This window comes from Corvus hawaiiensis, chromosome 10, assembly GCF_020740725.1.
Source record: "Corvus hawaiiensis isolate bCorHaw1 chromosome 10, bCorHaw1.pri.cur, whole genome shotgun sequence".
In the NCBI taxonomy this organism is placed as follows: domain Eukaryota; kingdom Metazoa; phylum Chordata; class Aves; order Passeriformes; family Corvidae; genus Corvus; species Corvus hawaiiensis.
The window spans coordinates 22,771,719-22,791,074 of record NC_063222.1 but is presented as its reverse complement, the minus strand read 5'-3'; the positions used below and the strand labels follow the sequence as shown (position 1 = coordinate 22,791,074).

Sequence of the window (19,356 nt, the reverse complement as noted above, 5' to 3'; positions counted from 1 at the left end):
AGCTCTGCATGAAAAGGTCTGGAGTTCCTCTGGAGGGGACAGTGCATCAGAAAGTCCTTGACCCCAAAGCTTGCTTTCATTTGATTCGGTTTCATTGTGCTGGAAATGTGATTAGTGCACCCTTACTATCTTTTCTCTTCCCTCCAGCTAATCAGTGGTAATTTCCTTAACAATATTTCAGAATTAAGATTGGTGTCAGCGGGTTGGTTTTAGAAAATTTTTAAATCTTCCCAGGTTATTTTTATCCCCAGGCAAAATTTCTAAATGAGCCTTCTGCAGCGTGCTCGCTCGCACATCTTGAATTCCAAAGGCAGAGAGTGCATTTAATTTAGATTAAATAATCACAGCATCTCTTCCTAAGTCTTTCAGTCATTTTTGATGGCACATTGGTGCAAAATACCAAGCTAGAGGGAATCTGGATACATGTGTGCATTTAATTCTTTTAGGCATGCCAAATTTAGTTCATTATTATCTTTATTAACATTTTTAAAGATTTCTTCTCTGAAGAGACATGCACTAGCTAAAATGAATCCCTAGCAACTGAAATCAGTTTTGCAGATGGTTAGGGCTATAGGTTGAATAACACATACACACAAATGAGAAGAATCATGTGATTTTTTGGTAACATTTAGAAGTTTTAGAGCAGCTTTATTTATCTTTTATTTATAGAAGAGTTTCTCAGAAACCTCTTCCACAAATAATCATAATTTAGACCACCGCTCTGCATACCAAGTAGGCATAGCAAATTTTCAAGGCAATCTCACTAAGAATATGGATTTTAGAATAGACTTGACCTTTAAGCAGAAAACAGCATTGAACATTAACTACAGCATAGCTGCCACTCCATTATAATTACATATAGAAAGCTGTGAAATGCAATGTGAAGGTTATATAATTTAAAATTGCAGGCGAGGGCTCCAAAAGCGATCATTGAAGAGATGTCCTGCAGAACATCCTGTCAGTTTTCTGGCATATATCACATAACCATTAATAAATAAAGTTGTACAGTTCCCTAAAAATAATAGTAGTTCATCATGCACAAAGCCCCAATTAATATTGCTGGAAGATTTTTGAGTCACTGAAGGCAGGGTTTTAATGATGGAAATGCTGCTGCTGCAGAGCCTTTTGCTGTTTCATAATTGTGAGTCAATGCTGTCCTGATGTTTTACTAATAAAACGTTAGTAATGACATTTTAGTAATAACACCATTAATAATAAATGAGAGGTTTTAAATGATAACAAAGCAAAAGGTGAGGCATCTTGGTATCCAGATACATAAGAGATCACTGAGCACTTCCATGCCATTGCACAGAATCAGCTGAAGGCATTTCTTAGTAAAGCCTCTGTACAATATTAGAGAGGGAGCAATGTTGAAACATAACAATTATTTATATTCCAATTGCATGGTGGAAACTAAAGGGTGCAAACCCTGAGGGCTTGGGAAGAGTATCTGGTGCTTTTTTTAGGTTTTAGTGCAAGTGAAATTCCTATTGAAATAAATGGGAATTATATCTTTTCTAAGCAGAGTTAAATTTTGTCTGTTAGTAGTCACTGTGAGAGAGTAGCAGTGAAATTTGTGCAATTGCATGGATCTCCAGGGAATATTTTTTCTCTTTAATTGTTACTGTACAGTCAGACCTACTGAGTTGCCATCACCTCTGCAGTTCAGTGGATTCCTGGGATGGTACCCACCCAGTCAGGCTTTTTTTTCACCCCCATTCCTTGTTAATGGTGTTTGGTTCAAACCTCAATACAAATGTACTCAGGTCAAGTGGAAACCTTTCTGCCAAATCACAAGTCATGTTTTCCTTAGGTGGTGCCATCTTCTCTCTCTCTCTGTAATTTCTTCTTCATCTTCTTAGTAAATATGAACCTACCAATAACATACCTGTGCTTTTTTTCTGCTTAATTTTGTAAAAGCAATATTCTACTCAGAGGAGGAATTTTCAAGTAAAAAGCTTCCTTGTACTGTGAGCTCTTGGGATTGGGTTTTAGGGATCTTTCTCTTTTAAATTTCTCCAGTGTTCTAGAGGTTTAAAACTGCCTCGAAGGAATCCTGCTTAGACTGAAAAAAATGCAAAAATTTCGTTTAACAGAGGGACTATTAAGTAAATATCAACTTTTTAAAAATTGCTAGTATGAGAAAAAAATCGTAAGAAACAACTACAACTGATACGAGAACAATAACAAAATATTTTTGTATTTATATAATACTCAATCCTTGTCCCTAAAACTACTTACATAACTTCATTGTTTTAAAAAAGTAGTTTCATGCATGAACAATAAAGAACTGCTTAAAATGCTGCTCAGTTCTCTGGTAGTTACGAGCGACTGTAAAATACAATATTGATTAAACTATTGTTGCTTCTCTTTTTTTTAAGTTTGATTTTGAGGAAGAGAAGCAAGTCCTAAAATCTCTTCAGGAACATTAGCAGTACAAAAGCATCTGTAGTTGAAGGCAGATTACATTTTACTGAGCATAAACATCGTGTGTGTGGGAGCATGGGCACAGGGCTCTGACCCTGGCAGTCTCTGGCATTAGGCATCCATGAGGATATGGGTTACAATTGCTGTAATAAAATATATTTTTAAAGGGCAAAAAATCACTCTTCTGCCATGCCGCACTTGCTGATTTTTGAAAATGGAGAAAAAAAATCTAAATAATGGTGGTGTCTTGTGAACTAGAGCTGGCAGCTGAAAAGAATCAGCAGCAACTATTTTAATCTTCAATGCAGTGTGATAAATCTTACCAGTTAAAGCCTCAGCAGTGTGTTTTATCTTAGGAGTTATCTCTACCTACCAGTACAACTTCTACAGTCACTATTGGACAACATTTTGTCTAAATCTTAGAACTTTCTTTCTTCTAATGTAAGTTTATTGGATGTTTTTCTCCCAGAGATGGGAGTCTCTGTTGTATTTTTAAAATATCTTTTAATAATTTGAAATTAAAGTAGCACTGAAAATCCAAAGCAAGTCTGAAGATTTCCTATCTGTGTTAGGACGTGGTGATATGAAGTCCAAATATAATCTTCTAAGATGAGCGCATGAAAGAGTGGAAATAAGTTCTTACTTAAAAAAAAAATGTATAAGCATGCTTGGGAGGTTTTAAATGTAACCTAAACTAAGGATAAAGCTGTCATTATAAGAATAATTTGGTGAGAACTGCAGTGTATCTAACTTCTTTGTTAAAGAACTTTGGTGTTAAAGAGCAAAGGATATACCTCTCTAGAGAGTGCTTTGAGGAATGCTCTAAACCTGGACACAGCCTTGGTAGTAGGAAAGACCAGAAAAAGAAGACCGCTCTCAGAGGAAACCCTTTGAAGCAAATAACTTTTGAAACCTTTCAGAGCAGGATGAAAAAAAAAAAAAAAAGTGCTGCTGTGATACAGCTGGTTGAAAAATATATATAAGAACTGCATTCTTAAAAATGTAAAAAAGAATGAAAAGCTAAAAAAAAAGACCCAGGCAAGTAACCATTGGCAAGTGTAAGTTTGGTGTCCAGGCGCTGTTGGCAGAAGTGCACTGGCTGTGTATGTGAACTGTCAAAATGCCAGAGCCTCTTCACTGGCTGGACTAAAATGTCCTGAGAAAAAAGCTTTTGTTCAGAAATTCCCTTTTAAATCTGTTTGGAAATACAGCACTTATGCTTCCACCTACCAATTGCAATCCCTTAAAAATAAATAAATAAAAAATAGTGCAAAGTAAATAAAGCTGAAAATACATTGGTCTTCTCTCTCAGACATTCTTAGGTTTTTATTCTGTCGGATGTGCTGTCTCTCCCACTAAATATAAATAAATCTCATGTCTAACCTCATGTAATGAATATTAGTTACAGTGTTTATAAGAGGGCCTTAATGTGAATGAATTGTGAGCTGTATCAGTTTTATTCTCACAATTATTTCTGGTGTTCCTGGGCTCTGCAGTTCAAAGGGAAGGTGCCTCATCAGTCACCAGGGTGTGACTGGCCCAAGAGTCGGTGCGCGTGAGAAAGAAGATACTTCAAGGAATTTATCTTCCTTCCACTGAATTATGTTGCCATATAGAGTTAGTCGTGTCTGCTGCAAGATTCACTGCCTTGCTCTGGTGCCTTGAAGGGGCAGACAGAGGTGAATAAGGATGGAAGAGGTCTGGCAATGGCTACAACTACGGGAGAGCAAAGCTGCTTAAATATGCAAGAAAGCTCCTGCTGCATTCTCATCCAAGAGGGATGTGTCTCCTGCTGCAGGTCAATGCTTGCCAGGCATGATCTTCACCTGGGGAATATTTTAGAGGATGAATTAGTATGAAAAACCTAGAAATTTCACATTGCTGGAAAAAGAATTACTGCATCAGTTTTCTAACAAAAATTTTATGCAAGAAAATTTTCTCATATTTTTGTCCGTGTTGCCATTTTACTGCTAAACCCCTTTCATCTTAAGGCTAAAGGAGAACATTATAATCATATAAAGTCACAAACTAAAATCTAGAATGAGAAATTGTATCAGTATGGACAGTGTCAGACTCAGGATTTGGAGGATAATACTGACTTTTTGAATAGAGATCTTTCCCTGATGATCTTACTGCTGGTGTAGGGTTGTTCTGCCCAAAGTAAACGCTCACAATTGTTCCATTTTCTCTGCAGACCATGTAGATAATTTGTTCACAATGCTTGTGAAGTAGGTACCAAAAATGTAAAGGCAACTGAAGAAATACGGAGGGAAACCCTTCTGCAGAAGTTACAAGTAGTGGATATTGCTGATGGCGACTGTTGTGTGTTCTTTGTTTCGTGTTTTGAATTTAGTCTCTCATTTATTAAATTATTTTATTAAAATCAAGGAAAGGCACCAGCAGATGCTGGAAGATGGATCATTAGGGAAATCTGTGGTTGAATCAGAATTTATGAGAGCACACACTGAGCTCCCTAGTTTCTAGTTTCCTTTTGTTGATTGTTCAGGATTCGGGGCAGGAGGGATCCGAACAGGTTAAGAGAGGGAACTGAGCACAGATTTCTGTGGTAACTGATAGTTCTCTAACAATGTCCCTTACGGCTTTTATTGGGAATTGTACCATCAAGTGGTATTACTACAATAGTACTGAGTGCCTCTGTACTGCTGTGAAAGAGGCTGACCTGAATTCCAGGCTGTGTGGAAGATGAGGGGAGCTCTGTCCAGATGCAGCTCCAGAGCTCTGGATGGGCTGAAATGATGGCAAAGCTCTTGCTTTAAGCAATAAAATCGATTATATGATGTCAGGGCAGCTTGCTCTTTCCTCCCATCAAGCTGTCCAGATGCCAGAGTCTCTTCAGACTTTCCTGTATGTTTTAGATGATGTAAACATTTTCCCAGCTTTTCTTTTGAGGTGCAGCTGTACAAGATGAGTGGTTTACTGCGATGCCCTCTAAAAAGAATCAGGTTCTGTCCTTTGCATGGGATTTCCTCTTTTTCTCCAGATTTTTCCATCCCTGCTGAGAGCACATGAACCAAGTTCACAAATCTCTATGGGATTTCTGCCCACACTTAAGAGAGGAATGTTCAAAATATCTGTGTGAAATTTGGCACAATTCAGGAGAACCATCACCCTCATTTTTGGAAACACATGGGATAAAGGTGAACTACTAATTTTTCTATAGGCAAAATTTTCAAAATGAAGGTTAGCTGTTTCTGAAAGAAAAGCCAAATGGTGCTGCCATGTAAAGCCTTTAGTTGACTGAGCAATGTAGGATGCACATCAACTCCAAAATCTTGAGTGCACTTTAAAAAGCAAAATTTGAAAGCCTTTTTCTTCCCTGTACAGTTTTATTATCTGTGAGACATGACTGACACACTACATGTTTCTTGTAAAATAAGTCTGCTTCCAAGATGTTAGGTGGTTGAAAATCAGAAAAATATTCTTGTTTAATCACAGAGATGAGCTGTTCTCAGGTACAGCTATATTTCTATATCTATATACTTGTCCTGGTCAATCATTTGGGCCACTTGAATTTGATATTACTCAGGCACATTCCCTGTTTTGGAGTCCTTTTCTTGTTATCTGCACATATTTTTAGAATGTTTTTTTCCCCAGTCCTGTTTCGACAGATGTAATTTAGAGACCTATAAATCTGTGCAATGACTCAAAACAACAGAATTCACAGGAGATGGGAAAGATGTCATTTTCCTTTTCACAACTGCATATTTGCCTCTGCAAATTGTTTGCTCAAATGCTGCTTTAACACTCAGATTTGTGTTTGCATCATTACATCGTTGGGCATCTCCCTGATTATGTTCAAGTGGATGATGTTTGGCCAAGCAAGGGCTATAAGTACTTTGTGAAAGAGCATTTGTTATAATCTAGAAAATAGAGTTCTGCCCGACATTTTTGAAAGTTCAAGTGTTTTCTTGATGCAGTGGATGACCTTCTCTTGTACATATGAATGATTGTTTTGCTCGTTGAGGTAGATATCTTTTTTATTGTTATACATGTCTGGAATGTCCCTGTGGTCAGTTTGGGGCCCCTCTCCTGGCTGTGTCTCCTTCCACCCTCCCAGGCACTCCCAGCTTACTTGGAGTAGGAAAAGCAGAAAAGGCCTTGGCTCTGTGCAAGCCCTGCTCAGCAATAAGAAAAACATCTCTATTATCACCTCTGTGTTCAGCACAAATCCAAAACACAGCCCCATAACAGCCACCCCAGCCAGAACCAGCACAGTTCTGAATCATGAATTCCGACTTGGAAGACTGAAAATGGTAGGCTGTTTTCTGGATATTTTGTTTTGATGCAGCCAAGCTAAATCTAAAATTGAAACAATTGGACCAAGTTGAAACACCTATCTCTAGGGAATTAAAATATCAAATGTATTATGTTATAAAATGAAATATTTTGATTTTACTTAAATTCTAAAGCATTTACATGTAGTGTTTCAGTCCAGTTGACCTACATTCTGCCTTTGGTGGTGTTTGCATTCACAGGACATTGTTCTTAGGAGATATTTCAGACAGGAGATGCCTTTACTTCTCTGGGTGTGTGGTATAACTCCTGTTTTGCTGTTGTTCACACTGAGCCTCTGAGCTCCCCCAGCTGTCTGGTCCCTCTCCTGCCCAGCTGAGGTGGATCCATCCCTGCCACAGCTGTCCTGCAGAGCCTGGTTTTGTACAAAGTGCTTTTAGACACCTTCTGTGAGCTCCAGGCTTCTCTAAAGGCTTAATGCTTGTAGCTACTCTAGGAGGGAATGCCTGGATTTAATTCAGTGTGATATAAATGATATAAAGGCCACTGAAGGAGGACACTCTGCAGCCTCTGGATGTCTTGTGTTCATTCTCTGTGTTTCAGAGAAGCCAAAGAAACTTCGACTCAGCCTTGAGAATTCGTTGAGTTCAGACACAATGGGACTGGATTCTGACATAAACCCCTTTCACTGAAAATTTTAAGGCCAAGTTTAAATCTCACTATTATAATTTTCTGTGTACATATGTAGCTTATGATTTATTTTTTTAAGATACCACATCACAGCTGAGTAATTCTGTTTTGTTTAGTTTATCCTCAGTCTATGTAATTTGTAAATGTATATTTGCATGAATAATTACCTCTGAATAAGCTAAACCAAGCAGGCTGGCAAATACAGATTGCTGTTTTTTCTTAGGAAAGCATGAGCAATGTGACTTTATGCTTTAGGGACTAATGCTACTAAACAGCATTGCAGTTAACTCTTAAAAGGGAAGGGTTATAAATAATACTAAACACATACAAGAAAGAATAATTAGGATTTAAAATTTTGTCACTAGTGAAGTGGCAAGCAATCAGCACTACTTAATGGAAGTTTGAAATAATATTTCTGTTAGTATTTTAGGCATCTAATGATCTCATGTCCTTCAGTTTTTTGTAACAAAAGGCGCTGTTCTTAGAGATTCTAAAATAAAAAAAATATCAGTTTTATGCATATGAAAATAATGATGTTCTATGTCAGAAACTTAGAAAGCTAGATTTGTGTTTGTTATATAAAATATAGTAAAAAAGTTAGAAGGAAAATATAGTGAGAAAAGATGAAAAAAACCTACCCTAATATGTTGTTTGGATATCTTGCTGGGCATCCTAAGAAGTAATATTTAAATACTAGTTTTGCCTTTTGGGAAACAGAGGATGCGATTGGGAACAGAGGTGAGGAGTATGAAAATTAAAATAAGGAAAAATAAAGTAGGAAAAAAAAAGGAAACTGGGCTGTGTCAGCTCAAATTTATTTGGGGCTCTGTAAGCATAAAACACAGAAGAGCTTCTCGTCTGTAGGGTGTAAAAAGGCTTCAATCTTGGTTCAGTCTCCCTCAGAGTTGGTTGGAAAAAAACTGCTGCAATAAACTGTAAGAAGCAGGGAAGCAAGCAAGTTTAACCTCAGTGTCTTTCCAAAAATGGTCCTGGAACCGCAAAATCAACCTGTGAGAGCAGCTTCAGGGGAACCCTGTCTGGATGGGGCTGTGTGAGCTGGACAGGTGGGACGAGGAGGAAGAGTGGACATAGAATGTGTCTGTGGCTGAACTTGGTCTGCAAGGCCATCAAACTGAGGTTAGGGGACATCTTTTGTCTCCTGTTTTAGTATAAATTACAGTTTTAGCTGCCACTGTAATGCAGCGTGCAATTTTATGGAATAAAATGTAGACACAAAGAACCCTTTCTGACTGTAAGCTGACACTGTGAGTCATACTGTATTAAAATACTCCAGAATTCTATTGTAGGAGCAGGAATATTGAAGCAAAGAAATGAAAGCCTCCATAGGTTTATGCTAGCAACCATGAAGAAAAGATGTCACAAATCTGTTTGAGGACCAGGGCTTGTAGGTAAAACACATAGCAATATTGAAGTTCTCTGATTTAAATCATCCCAGACATCGTTGGTCAGAAGCATCTCTTAGTCTTGTAACAGAGAAAAATCAGCTTCAGTTAATCCAGATATGTGATTATTTACTTTTTTTGGGCTCAGACAGTGTCTCTGTTACTCTTTTGCCTGGAAACAAGTGAAGGACAAAAGTTGAAAGACAGCTTTGGTTATTAACATTTCTGTAGAAATACAGTGAGTATGTAAAAGATAGCTTTGGCTGGGTATTTTGTCTCTGGTGTGCTCAGCAGTACCCTGGGGGAGGCTTGGTGGTGGCAATCACAGGGAGACAGCTGTGGCTCCCTGATTATTGAAGGATGCTTTTGGCTGGAGTGGGAACAGCTCTGGTCAGACAGCGTAACAGAGTTTACACCAACAAAAGATTTGGCACAACTCCCTTATCTCCCCTATTCTTCCTTCCTTATCTCTAATTTTAAAGATCGGCTAATTTTGTATTTGCAGCTTTCTTCACGTTTGTTGATGTCCAGCTTTGATCTACACCAGCTTGAGTTTACTTTTATGCTCTGCTGAATGCTGCCTTCAGCCTCAATTTCAGAGCTGTGCAAATAAATTATAGCGATGTGTTTAATTAAAGTTTGCCTCATGTCCTGATTGCAGACTGTTGCCTTCTCAGATACAATTTGCAAATATATTTTGGAGTTTTATTTTAGGCAGGATGACTAGTTGAAGGTTATTTAATTGTGATTGATTGTGCATTGGATGTTTCTGCTGCCTTTATTTTGTGAACAACCTGAAAATAGTAGCTGAACGTTGAAGGACAAATGAAGGGCATTGGCCTGGATGAAAGGAGGGGATGTAGTGAGTCTGAACAGTGACAGAACTGAGGGTTGATGCTTCTAGAATTGCATGTGGGATTTTTGGAGAAATTGTCTTAAATCTCATGAATAAACAATATTAATTAATATTAAATATTTATTTTTCTTCACTACTTAAGAGTTTCTTTAGGGAATCTATTTGTGAAACCTTTTGGTGGGTAGGCAGGAACTGTGAATATGAGAATATGAGGAATATGAGCTTGACTGTGTTATTTTCATACCTGCAGCTTCCACAGTCCTGACCTCCCCTACAGTTTGTACAGAATCCATTCATTAATATGGGTCAGCAGCTTGGCATTTGATAAAATATATCCATTGTTTGAGGTTACTGAGCTGTGGCACTAACAGCAGGTAGCATGAAGAGGAGAAGGCTTTTCACCACAGCCATTCTGTGTGCTGCTTTGGGTTTGTTTTCTGCCAAGCTTTTAAGAGCTCAGTTTAAGAGCTGCTTTCTTACCTGCACTGACTCCATCCTCGTTTTGGTGGTTGTGAGAAACATCCCTTCCTGGGTGTGTACCACCTTTGAGTTTTGTGTTGGGTTTTGGTTTTGTTTTTTTCTGTGGTTTCTTCCCTCAGTCTTTTTGCTTCCTTGTGTGCCCCTGGCAAATCGGCCACAATCTGCCTGCCAGCCAGTGTGTTGGGTACACATGTATAATGCTGTTATTAAATCCTTCTCCTCAGTCAAGTGAACTGATGAGAATGTGATAAGACAAACATATTTCTATTATTATTTTCAAACTATTTATCTTACTTCTTTTTAATTGCCTCAGAATTTGCAAGAAAGCAAGGTTTAAAAATAGTATCCAGCATCTTCAAGGCCCCAGCTGCCACCTGCTTCATATAGTTATTCATATTTTTCCTTTGCAAGACCCATTTTCCTCTCTGTCATCCATGACTGGATGAAGTACGCTCTTTTATTCTGTTTCCTTTTGGAGATAAGTAGAAGAAATTAGGATAAAAATCCATGACTGTGTTGATTGTGGCATTTTTAGTGTTTGTCTTTTCTGCTTTGGGGTGATTCTATTAGAACTTTTAAGATAGAATGTTTACAACTCAGTGAGCATCATCTCGAGACTTAGAAACTAATAAGTTGTCTAACATAAAATAATTACTTTTCCTAAAAATGTTTGTTTTATCACCTACCCCTACTTCATTTCATGCATGGGGGAATACTACTGAACTCCACAATGCACATCACAATTTGTTCCTAAATAGTCGTATCTTTCAAACAGCATAGCTTGAAACGATTGGAGGAGTAAGTACCTAATTCAGATGGATAAAACAACTCATTCTTTAGCAGTTTCCCAGTTTTAGGGTAAGAGGATTTACTGTGGCATAGCTAAACAAGGAAGACAAGTGCTCTTTTTCAGCACCTGATAAAAGGATGAGTTCTCTTTTGTTTTTGAACAGAATTATCATGGCCACAGGAAAGCAGTTTATCAAATATGGGTAGTTTGGGGTGGGGTATTTCGCTTTTCCAAAAGCTGGTATGTGTAAAATGAGGATTATGTCATGTTGTAAGCATTTCTAAAAAAAGAAAAAAGAAATAATAGGAAATTTAATCTTTATTCATTTCTGGAGGTATTAGGAATGTTGTGACTAAAACAGGCCTTCATGCATCATAAATGGTCTGTCAGCTTCTGAGTGGATTATTAAGAAGGTAGAAATCTGGATTCAATAGAATTCCATTATTTTGAAGTTGTATTTTTTCAATATTTTATTTTATATTAGAAGTAAGAGTCCCAATTAGTTGAGCCCCAGTCCGTTAAATAAAACAGAAACTCACTACTCTGAGCTAGTATTGCTGTACTATATTTGATGAGATTTCATTAATACTGCAAACTATTTTGCTTTTTATTACAAATTTTACTCAAGTGTTCAGGTGCAGAATAAAGGAAGGGGTAAGAATAATTTTTATTACTGTTTTCATAATTGAACGTGTACCTGTTACTTTCTGGATTGTATTGCCAAAATGTTATGACTTTGTTCTAATCTCTTGCAGTGAGGTATTGACTTCATTTGGCCAGAAATGAGCCATGTGTAGTTTTACTCAAGAGAAGATTTGATTCAATTTTTTTTGTCATTTTAGCTGAAGTTAGAGCGGACATAAGCTGTGCAGGTCTTTGGGTGCTAGGCTAAATGTTTCCAGAATGTGATAACCTTTGAGCTTTGACACATCCACATTCCATGTGGAAGTTGTGTGATGAGAGCACGTGAAACTCTATATATTATACCCAGCTGCTTCATTATGCAATGAGTTCTTACATGAACTCTCAATATATGAATGTATTTAACAGCTTTGGCATTGGGGCTTGTTTTTAAAATTTGAAGCAAAGCACATGGTTTGCAGAGTGTTTGGGGCAGCAGGGAGTCAACTTCTGGTTTCCACATAATTAAAAAATGAGCTGTGCTTTTTTGCAGGGCCTCCTATTCTGCCTCTCTCTTGTTGAGCACATGTTGCCTGGGAAAGACCAGTGGGCCGCTCTTGAAGATGCAGTTTGCATCCATAAATTAACTAAGAACATCCAAGGGCAGTTCCTAAACACATTCATAATTGTGCAAACATGTAGTTTTGTTGTTTACAGAGCAGTGGATAGCACCCTGGAGAAGCAGTGAGCAAAAGGGATGTGCAGAGAAGCAGCACATGAATGTAGATGGGCAGGGAGCTCGTTTCCACCCAGGCATCCTGGAGAAGCAAATGGTCTGATACTTTGTTATCTTACATATTTGGGTATTGATTTTGCCTCAGGAAAAGTCAGTGTGCTTTCTCTCATACAAATGATGAAAGCTCTGTTTTTTGCTTTTGGAGGATAGGTAGGGAAGGCATTGGGTCCAAAGGAATTAGATGTATCCCTAGAAATGAACCTAGATATAACCTCCCATAACCTCTCAAGCCATGAGACTTCTGAGACACTAATAATTATTGTATCTAATGGCATAGGTGTAGGTAAAAATTAAAATAAAGATGAGACCTACAGAAGGAGGTAAGAATTTTATGAACTTAAGGAAATACCCTGGTTAAAACCCTTTCCTTATCTGAGATTAATTCTTTAAAACTGGAGGCATGAGATTAGGTAAAACATAAAATACCTTTGCCTAGTATGAAATCTTCACTTGATTTTATCCTATTTTTCAAATACTGTGGTCAGACAGGAAAAAAAATTACATTGACTGAATAGTTTTCTAGTTCTTTAGATATCAAAACCCCCATATATTTCAGAAGAAACAGTATGAAGTGAGAGCTTTCCTGTTCTACATTTCATTATTTGGTGTTAAATCTGATGTTTGCCTGTTCAAAAGTATCTTATAGCTTTGGCTGGCCTTTCCAAATACTTGGTTTGTACAGCACTGATGACATGTTACCGACTTGGAAACGCATCTGAAGAATTTAGAAGAATTTAATAAGACAGGAATCCTGGCAAAGTTTTTGTATGGTTTCAGCTTGAATGTTGAGACGCAAACTCACTCAGATACAGTTTTTTTAAGGGTAAATACTTTCCTAAAATACCCATGTTCAGGAATCTACTAAAATTTCACACATCCTACACATCCAGAACAACTGTTGCTAGAATTTAAATAGTTTGTGTAGGGATACTCAAAATCAGAGCTGTTGCCTTTGGCAATGAATCCATACTTCAATTACAAAACTGTACTGGAAGAGAAAACTTTTCCATGTTGTACTGCTGCTCTTATTTTAATTTTTAAACCCTGATGTAATATTCTTGTGTCTTCTTGTACTTGTCTTTTTATGTGAGCACTTTTATGTGGGATTTAGAGGTTCCAGAATGTCCTCAATGATGTCCTGAGAGCAAACATTCTAAAATAGTAATGTACAAGACTGATTATCCTCTTGCCTTGTTTTCACCAGAATTTGTTGTTATGAATGTGTGAGAAAAATACCCTTGGTCATTCTTAAATTATATATTTTAAAAAATCCTTGAAAACCCGTCTTGAAAAATTTTTCCATCACTGCCAGTGTTTGACATTTAATAATAACTTAGAAATTGTACTATATTTTCTCAGAGTCCTAACTGAAGAGCTGAAGATCTTTCTGCTCCAAACACTTTTAGTTTGAATTAACTCCAAATAATTTGAAAATTTGCACTAATAGAAAAGTGTACACATCAGAGCATAGTCTGTTACCACTCTAGTTATCTGTGTATAATGCTTGGAAAACTGATGCGTTAAAAACAAATACTTCAATAGTTAGGTAAGCTTGCTCAAGAGTCACATGAGACCACAAAATAAAACTGTATTTTCAGAAGTGACCAGTATAATCACTCATTTCCTAAAATACTTTACAAGACTCTGATTCCTTTCAAGAAAATAAACAGAAGTGAATTAGTATCCATTAAGTTTTAAATAAATTCTTGTAGCTAATGAGGGGAAGTTCTCATCAGAATCAGCATCACTTATAACCACTGGGGGGAGAAAAAAAAAAGAGTTTATCACAGCTGTTGAATTGTGAATTAAAACTGCAAAAAGTTATCTGTCAGATTGAACTTTCAAGGTCTTTGCTATTACAGATATTGATGATTAGAAGTTGGAGTAAGGCAATTGCAGGACTCTGCTCTTGTGCTTATGCAAACAACTTTGTTTCCATTCAAGGAGCACCCTCAGTGATGTGTGTTTGTATGTGTAGCCTGAACTTTGTCTCCTCTTTGCAGGCAGAGCTTGTTGATGTCCAGTATGGGACCATGGAAGACCTGATCCAGATTCAAGCCATCACAAATGTGACCAAAAAAATTGCACTTTTGAAGCTCGGACAATCACCTTTGCTTTACAAGGTTGGTTACACATCAGCTGAATTATTCATTTGTTGGGGGTTTTTTTGTTTTTGTTTCACTTTCAAAATACCAAAACAAAGAATTTCCCATTTCCCCCCCCCCCAATAAGTCAGGACTTACTGGCATTCATATTCTTCCTCAAGGCTTCCCACTTCACTCTGCAGTGCCTTTTATGTGCTGTTCATTTTGCTGCATATCTCGCAGTGCCCCAGTACTCTGCGGTATTTTCTCTGGGTGTACTAGAAGCCTTTTGACAAAAAAAGAAGTGAGTGAAAGAAACAATAAAGCAGAAGGGATTGTGTCTGGGGAGGGTGTACATGGGTGCATGTGTATCCATCTTCTCCAACTCCAACCCTGGCAGAGAGCACAGAGCAGGAGCTCATTAATCCCCTTTTGCATTAAACATAATAGACTCAACAGATAAACCACATTTAAACTCTAAACGTGCAGTAACTGCCTTCAGTTGGAAATGTCTTATAAACAAAAATGCTGGTTTGACTTTCAGAAAATACAGAAAATATAGTAGCTCAGTAAATGCTTAAACAATTCATTCCCAATTCACAAAAGCAATTATAAAAGAGCAGTGACTCCAGATCTTGCAATTAAGTGGATCAGGACCTGCTCTGTTGGCCACAGAAAGCCCAGCTGGGACTTCAACACAGATTCAGAAAACAACCACTTAACGTTTTTTCTATAGGAATAAGATTTGTCTCAATAAAAATGCCATTTTCAGCTGAGTAGCTTTAGCTGTTTATTTAAATTATTTAGATGCAATTTAATTATGCCTGTGAAAGGTCAGTTGTCATTGCTGGGTCTCGGTTGTTGCCCATCATTTCCAGCAATAGATCTGATCATGCATTTCACTGCTGACAAAGCCAATGAAACAGCAATCAGGGCTCATAAAGTAGGGATTTGATAAAGATGTAAAGTTTGCTGTAACAGCACTGTCTGTGAGATGGACTTTTTACCAATTTATGTTCCTGTGAACACTCACTGTGTCTGAATTACTGAGCCGAGCAGCCTGGAGTAGGGAAAAGCAGGAGGTGCTGAGGATGAGGAGCATCTCAGGAGCTTTTTGTGTGGGTTGGCTGTAGCCTGGTCCCAAAGATGTGCTATTTAATGGCTGAGGTGCATTAGCTACATTTCTGGTGCTCCAAAAGAATCAGTTTTGCATGTTCAGAGTCTGTTATACAGCACAAACCAAAGTGTGTAGCATGATCAGGAGATTGACTCCAATGTGTGCTCAGGGTCTGAGCTAAAATTACAACCACCCAAACCTACTTTCTGTGCTCTCCTAGCACAGGTAGAAAGCTTGCCCTTTTTCTTGAGGCTCTAAGCTACCCTTTTTTAGAATATGATACATATATTCTATATATATATATATAGAATAGATGTGTATATATTTGTGTCTTTTTGGCAGTGAAATAATTGTAAGCCTTACTTTGCTCCTAAGTATCAGAAAAGGTGTAGAAACATTATCAGAAGTAGATGCTCCTTTCCTAAGGAATATTTGATGTGAAATATTGCCTTAAACTGCACGTCCTGCTGGTTTAAATGGGCCCAGTATGTCTCTGCTGAATCCACTTTTTGTATCTTTTTCCCCCCGTAATGTTTATGTTTCTGTACTCACTGAGTCTCACATTCCTGTTTTAGCAGATACTGCCCTCTCCCTATATTTTCCTTATCTCTGCCTTCCATGTGCTTGGTTTTACATCACATTAAAACAGAGCACTAGTTCGTAAGAGAGCTGTGGCTATATATACATATAAATTAGTGGGTTTCTTTCCAATTTTTGTATTTAACTTGCATTTTTCATGGGTTAATTTCCTTTAATTTTTCATTATTATTACTTTGTATTATACAAGTATCTCACTCTGGATTTGAATCTTATTATTACAGACCCTGCACTGAGGTTTCATCTTCATAACACTTTCTAATTATGTCTTTATTTTTCAGTTGTATCTCCTTTGCACAGTTATGCTTTTTGTTTTTCCCTCTCTCTTTACTGCTGTTTTTCATATGGGTTTTTTTTTTTCTATTTTTCTCTTTTGTGTATTTAATTTGCCTTTTTAAAAAATTTTGACTGTTCTTTCTCTTCATACTGAGTCCATTGGAAAAAACCTGAAGGAAATAATAAACTACTACTGCCAGAAAAAAAAAATCACCATGAAAACTGAACAGCATTTCTTTTGTTCTTACATCACATTAAGACAAAGGATGTGCTGGTAGAAAAGAGCTTCATGTTCAAGGGGATAATTTACAGAAATAAGTCCAAGGGATGGAAATTGGCATATTTGGAAAAATAATTGTATAAATGACAGTATTTTTGCAGTAGAGGTTTAGTTTATGGAGATTGGATAAGGTACAAAATTGGGGGAGGATTAAGGTTGGAGTTTCTAGTGTCAGTCTTTCAGACTGGGCCTATCTCTTATATCTTTAGACAGAGAAACTGAAAACAACAGACAGAGTTCAGAGCTTGGAGTAATTTGAAATTGGAATGTAGAGGGAATTTGGAGTATGCAGAAAAGCCTGAAGTTAATGTGCTGTTAAAATATGCAGTTTCGTCTTAAACATGAGTAATTCTGATTAAATTTCGTAAGGTTCATAAATTTAAGCTGCTTTGTGAGAACAAGATTTGCAGAAATCTGACCTGGAGTTATTTTTGTAATTGGATATGATTTTCACATTTCACTGGGAATGTTGTATTTCTGTTCCACTTGATCAGAACATGGTTTCTGGCCAGGGTGAGAGGGGCAGCAGCCATGGCAGTGGGCACATGTCCAGCATCACAGAGACACATCTTTATCCCTTAAGCTGGACCTTTTCAAACAGAGATTGTGTTACTTCAGCCACATCATAAGTTACAGCTATAAAAAGAACATGGACCCTACCTTTATAGCAGGGTATCAACAAGAGCATTGACTCTGTGGGGAAAAAAACCCAAAGCAAAGTAACAAACCAAGTAGTTTAAATTGTGGTGATAAAAAAATGCTATGTCTTTTTTATATACATACATACATATGGATATATATAGATAGATATTGGAGTGGAGCAGGGGTTTGAGAAGGGGTTTTTACCATTGTTAAAGCACTAGGATCAGTTAGTGAGCAAGATCTATTAAAAGATTAATATAAAAAGTGGGGGGAAAGGAATGGGAGAAATGCTTCAAGGGGGAAGTAGCAGTATTGCAAAGGCAGAATCCTTTTTGAATGCAACTGAAAGGTTCAGGAATTTACTACGCCCAGCACCTGGAGTGGCCATTTTCTATAGCATGACAGACTGAGGCAATGGACTGAGCAGTGGGGCACCCAGGGAGCACTCATGTAACAGGAAACTTGGCATAACCAAGTTATTTTGGTCTTGTTAGCCAGAATAATTCACAGTGCTGAAAAACTGACAGAAGGAAAAAATTCAAACTGTTACAAGAACTCCTGAAGGGATCTTGTGACTAATCTGAGATGCTTGTAACATCTGGATTGTTGCTGAATAAAGAGGGGGCTGGATTAAGAAAAAAAATCTTCTTCAGCAGGGAGCTGAAACGAGACAAAATGTAGAAGGAGAAGTGAGGGACAGCTTCTGGAGGGAATTGCCATAAAAAGAACACTTATTTTCTCACACCTTGAGATTGAAAGTGACTGTCTCCTGGTGTTCTGGCTAGAAGGAAAATTTGTGTTTTGGTGGAACTCGGGCTATTGGGGTCACTGGTGGGGTTGAGTAGCCAGTCACAGGAGGTCAGAGCAGACTCCTGATGTCCTTGAACCAGGAGGATCTATAAATGTGGCTGGTGAAAGGTGGTGAAGTTTATGACCAGTGATTAAGCAAATCACTCGTGGTGTAGAACACCTCCTTGAGAAAGAGCACCTTGAGTTGCCCACTGTGTTTGTAGACAACATATTCTAATAGTATAAAATGTGTGGTGGCAGAAAGATTGGCAAAAGCACCTTGATAGCACCCAGCTCCTGTCCCTAGAGCACATCCGAGTGTGTGCCACTGCTCTGAGCACGTTAAAGAAGCCAGAGGAGGCTTTTTCAGGGAGAACTGCACAGTGGTTTCCATATCCAGCCTCTGGAAATGCCATTAACAGATTCATTTTTTGAAAAATGTTGTGTGTCTTGATCATGATTTAATCTTTAGGGGCTGCAGTTCATGAAAAAGCCATAATTTTTGTCCTAAATTAACTTTTAATAGAGTAACAAAAGCCCCGAAGGCCAAACCACTTCATCTTTAAAATGTTCACATATTAACATTTTTTCTACATCCATTAAATGAAGATGTTGTTCTACTGTGTAAATATCTATATTTATTTTAATAATTTACTGCCTTCGTAAATATTCATAAAATTGCTTTTTAACTGTCATAAAGTTTAAGAATGTGGAGGCTTGGATGTTCATGCAGAGGTTATTGGCAGGCCCTTATAGATAAGGATTTGCTAAATGGAAAATACTGAAGATGTCCAGAATAAAGGCAATTTAATAACTGTGTAAGTTTTAAATAAGTTTACTTTGGAAAACGTAATTTCAGTTTTCTACAATGTCTACATTGTTTATTTCCTTCCCTCTGGTACTTTTTATGGCTAGCACATGCAACTGTGGAGATTATAGTTTACATTGTAAATCTCCATTTAACGAGGACCCTCCCTTTCCTTCCATCCCTTCCTCCCTCCCTAGAGATACCCAAATACATGTATGTATGTTTATATACGTATATACAGTGTATGCATGTAAGTATACAAATAAAAACCATGTTAAAAAACCAACTATTTTTAAAGCAACATAAACACTTTATATGCATTTCATTATTAAGGACATTGGAGTTTTGGTTGGGGGTTTTTTGTGGCTTTTTTTGGACAGTGGAACTTTTTTCCAAGGCTCCTAAAGTCTTTATATACACACATTTTCTATATGAGTGCTGTGGGA

General features: G+C 37.5%; 1 protein-coding gene across 7 annotated transcripts in view; it reads left to right on the top strand.

Moving 5' to 3' along the window:
* NAALADL2 (N-acetylated alpha-linked acidic dipeptidase like 2) overlaps positions 1-19,356 on the top strand; it is a 421,863-nt gene that overhangs the window by 236,537 nt on the left and 165,970 nt on the right. For all 7 annotated transcript variants that reach the window (XM_048314549.1, XM_048314548.1, XM_048314546.1 and 4 more), the window contains one exon: positions 14,321-14,440. In XM_048314549.1, coding sequence (XP_048170506.1) covers positions 14,321-14,440 — 120 coding nt within the window. The remainder of the gene's footprint in view (positions 1-14,320; positions 14,441-19,356) is intronic.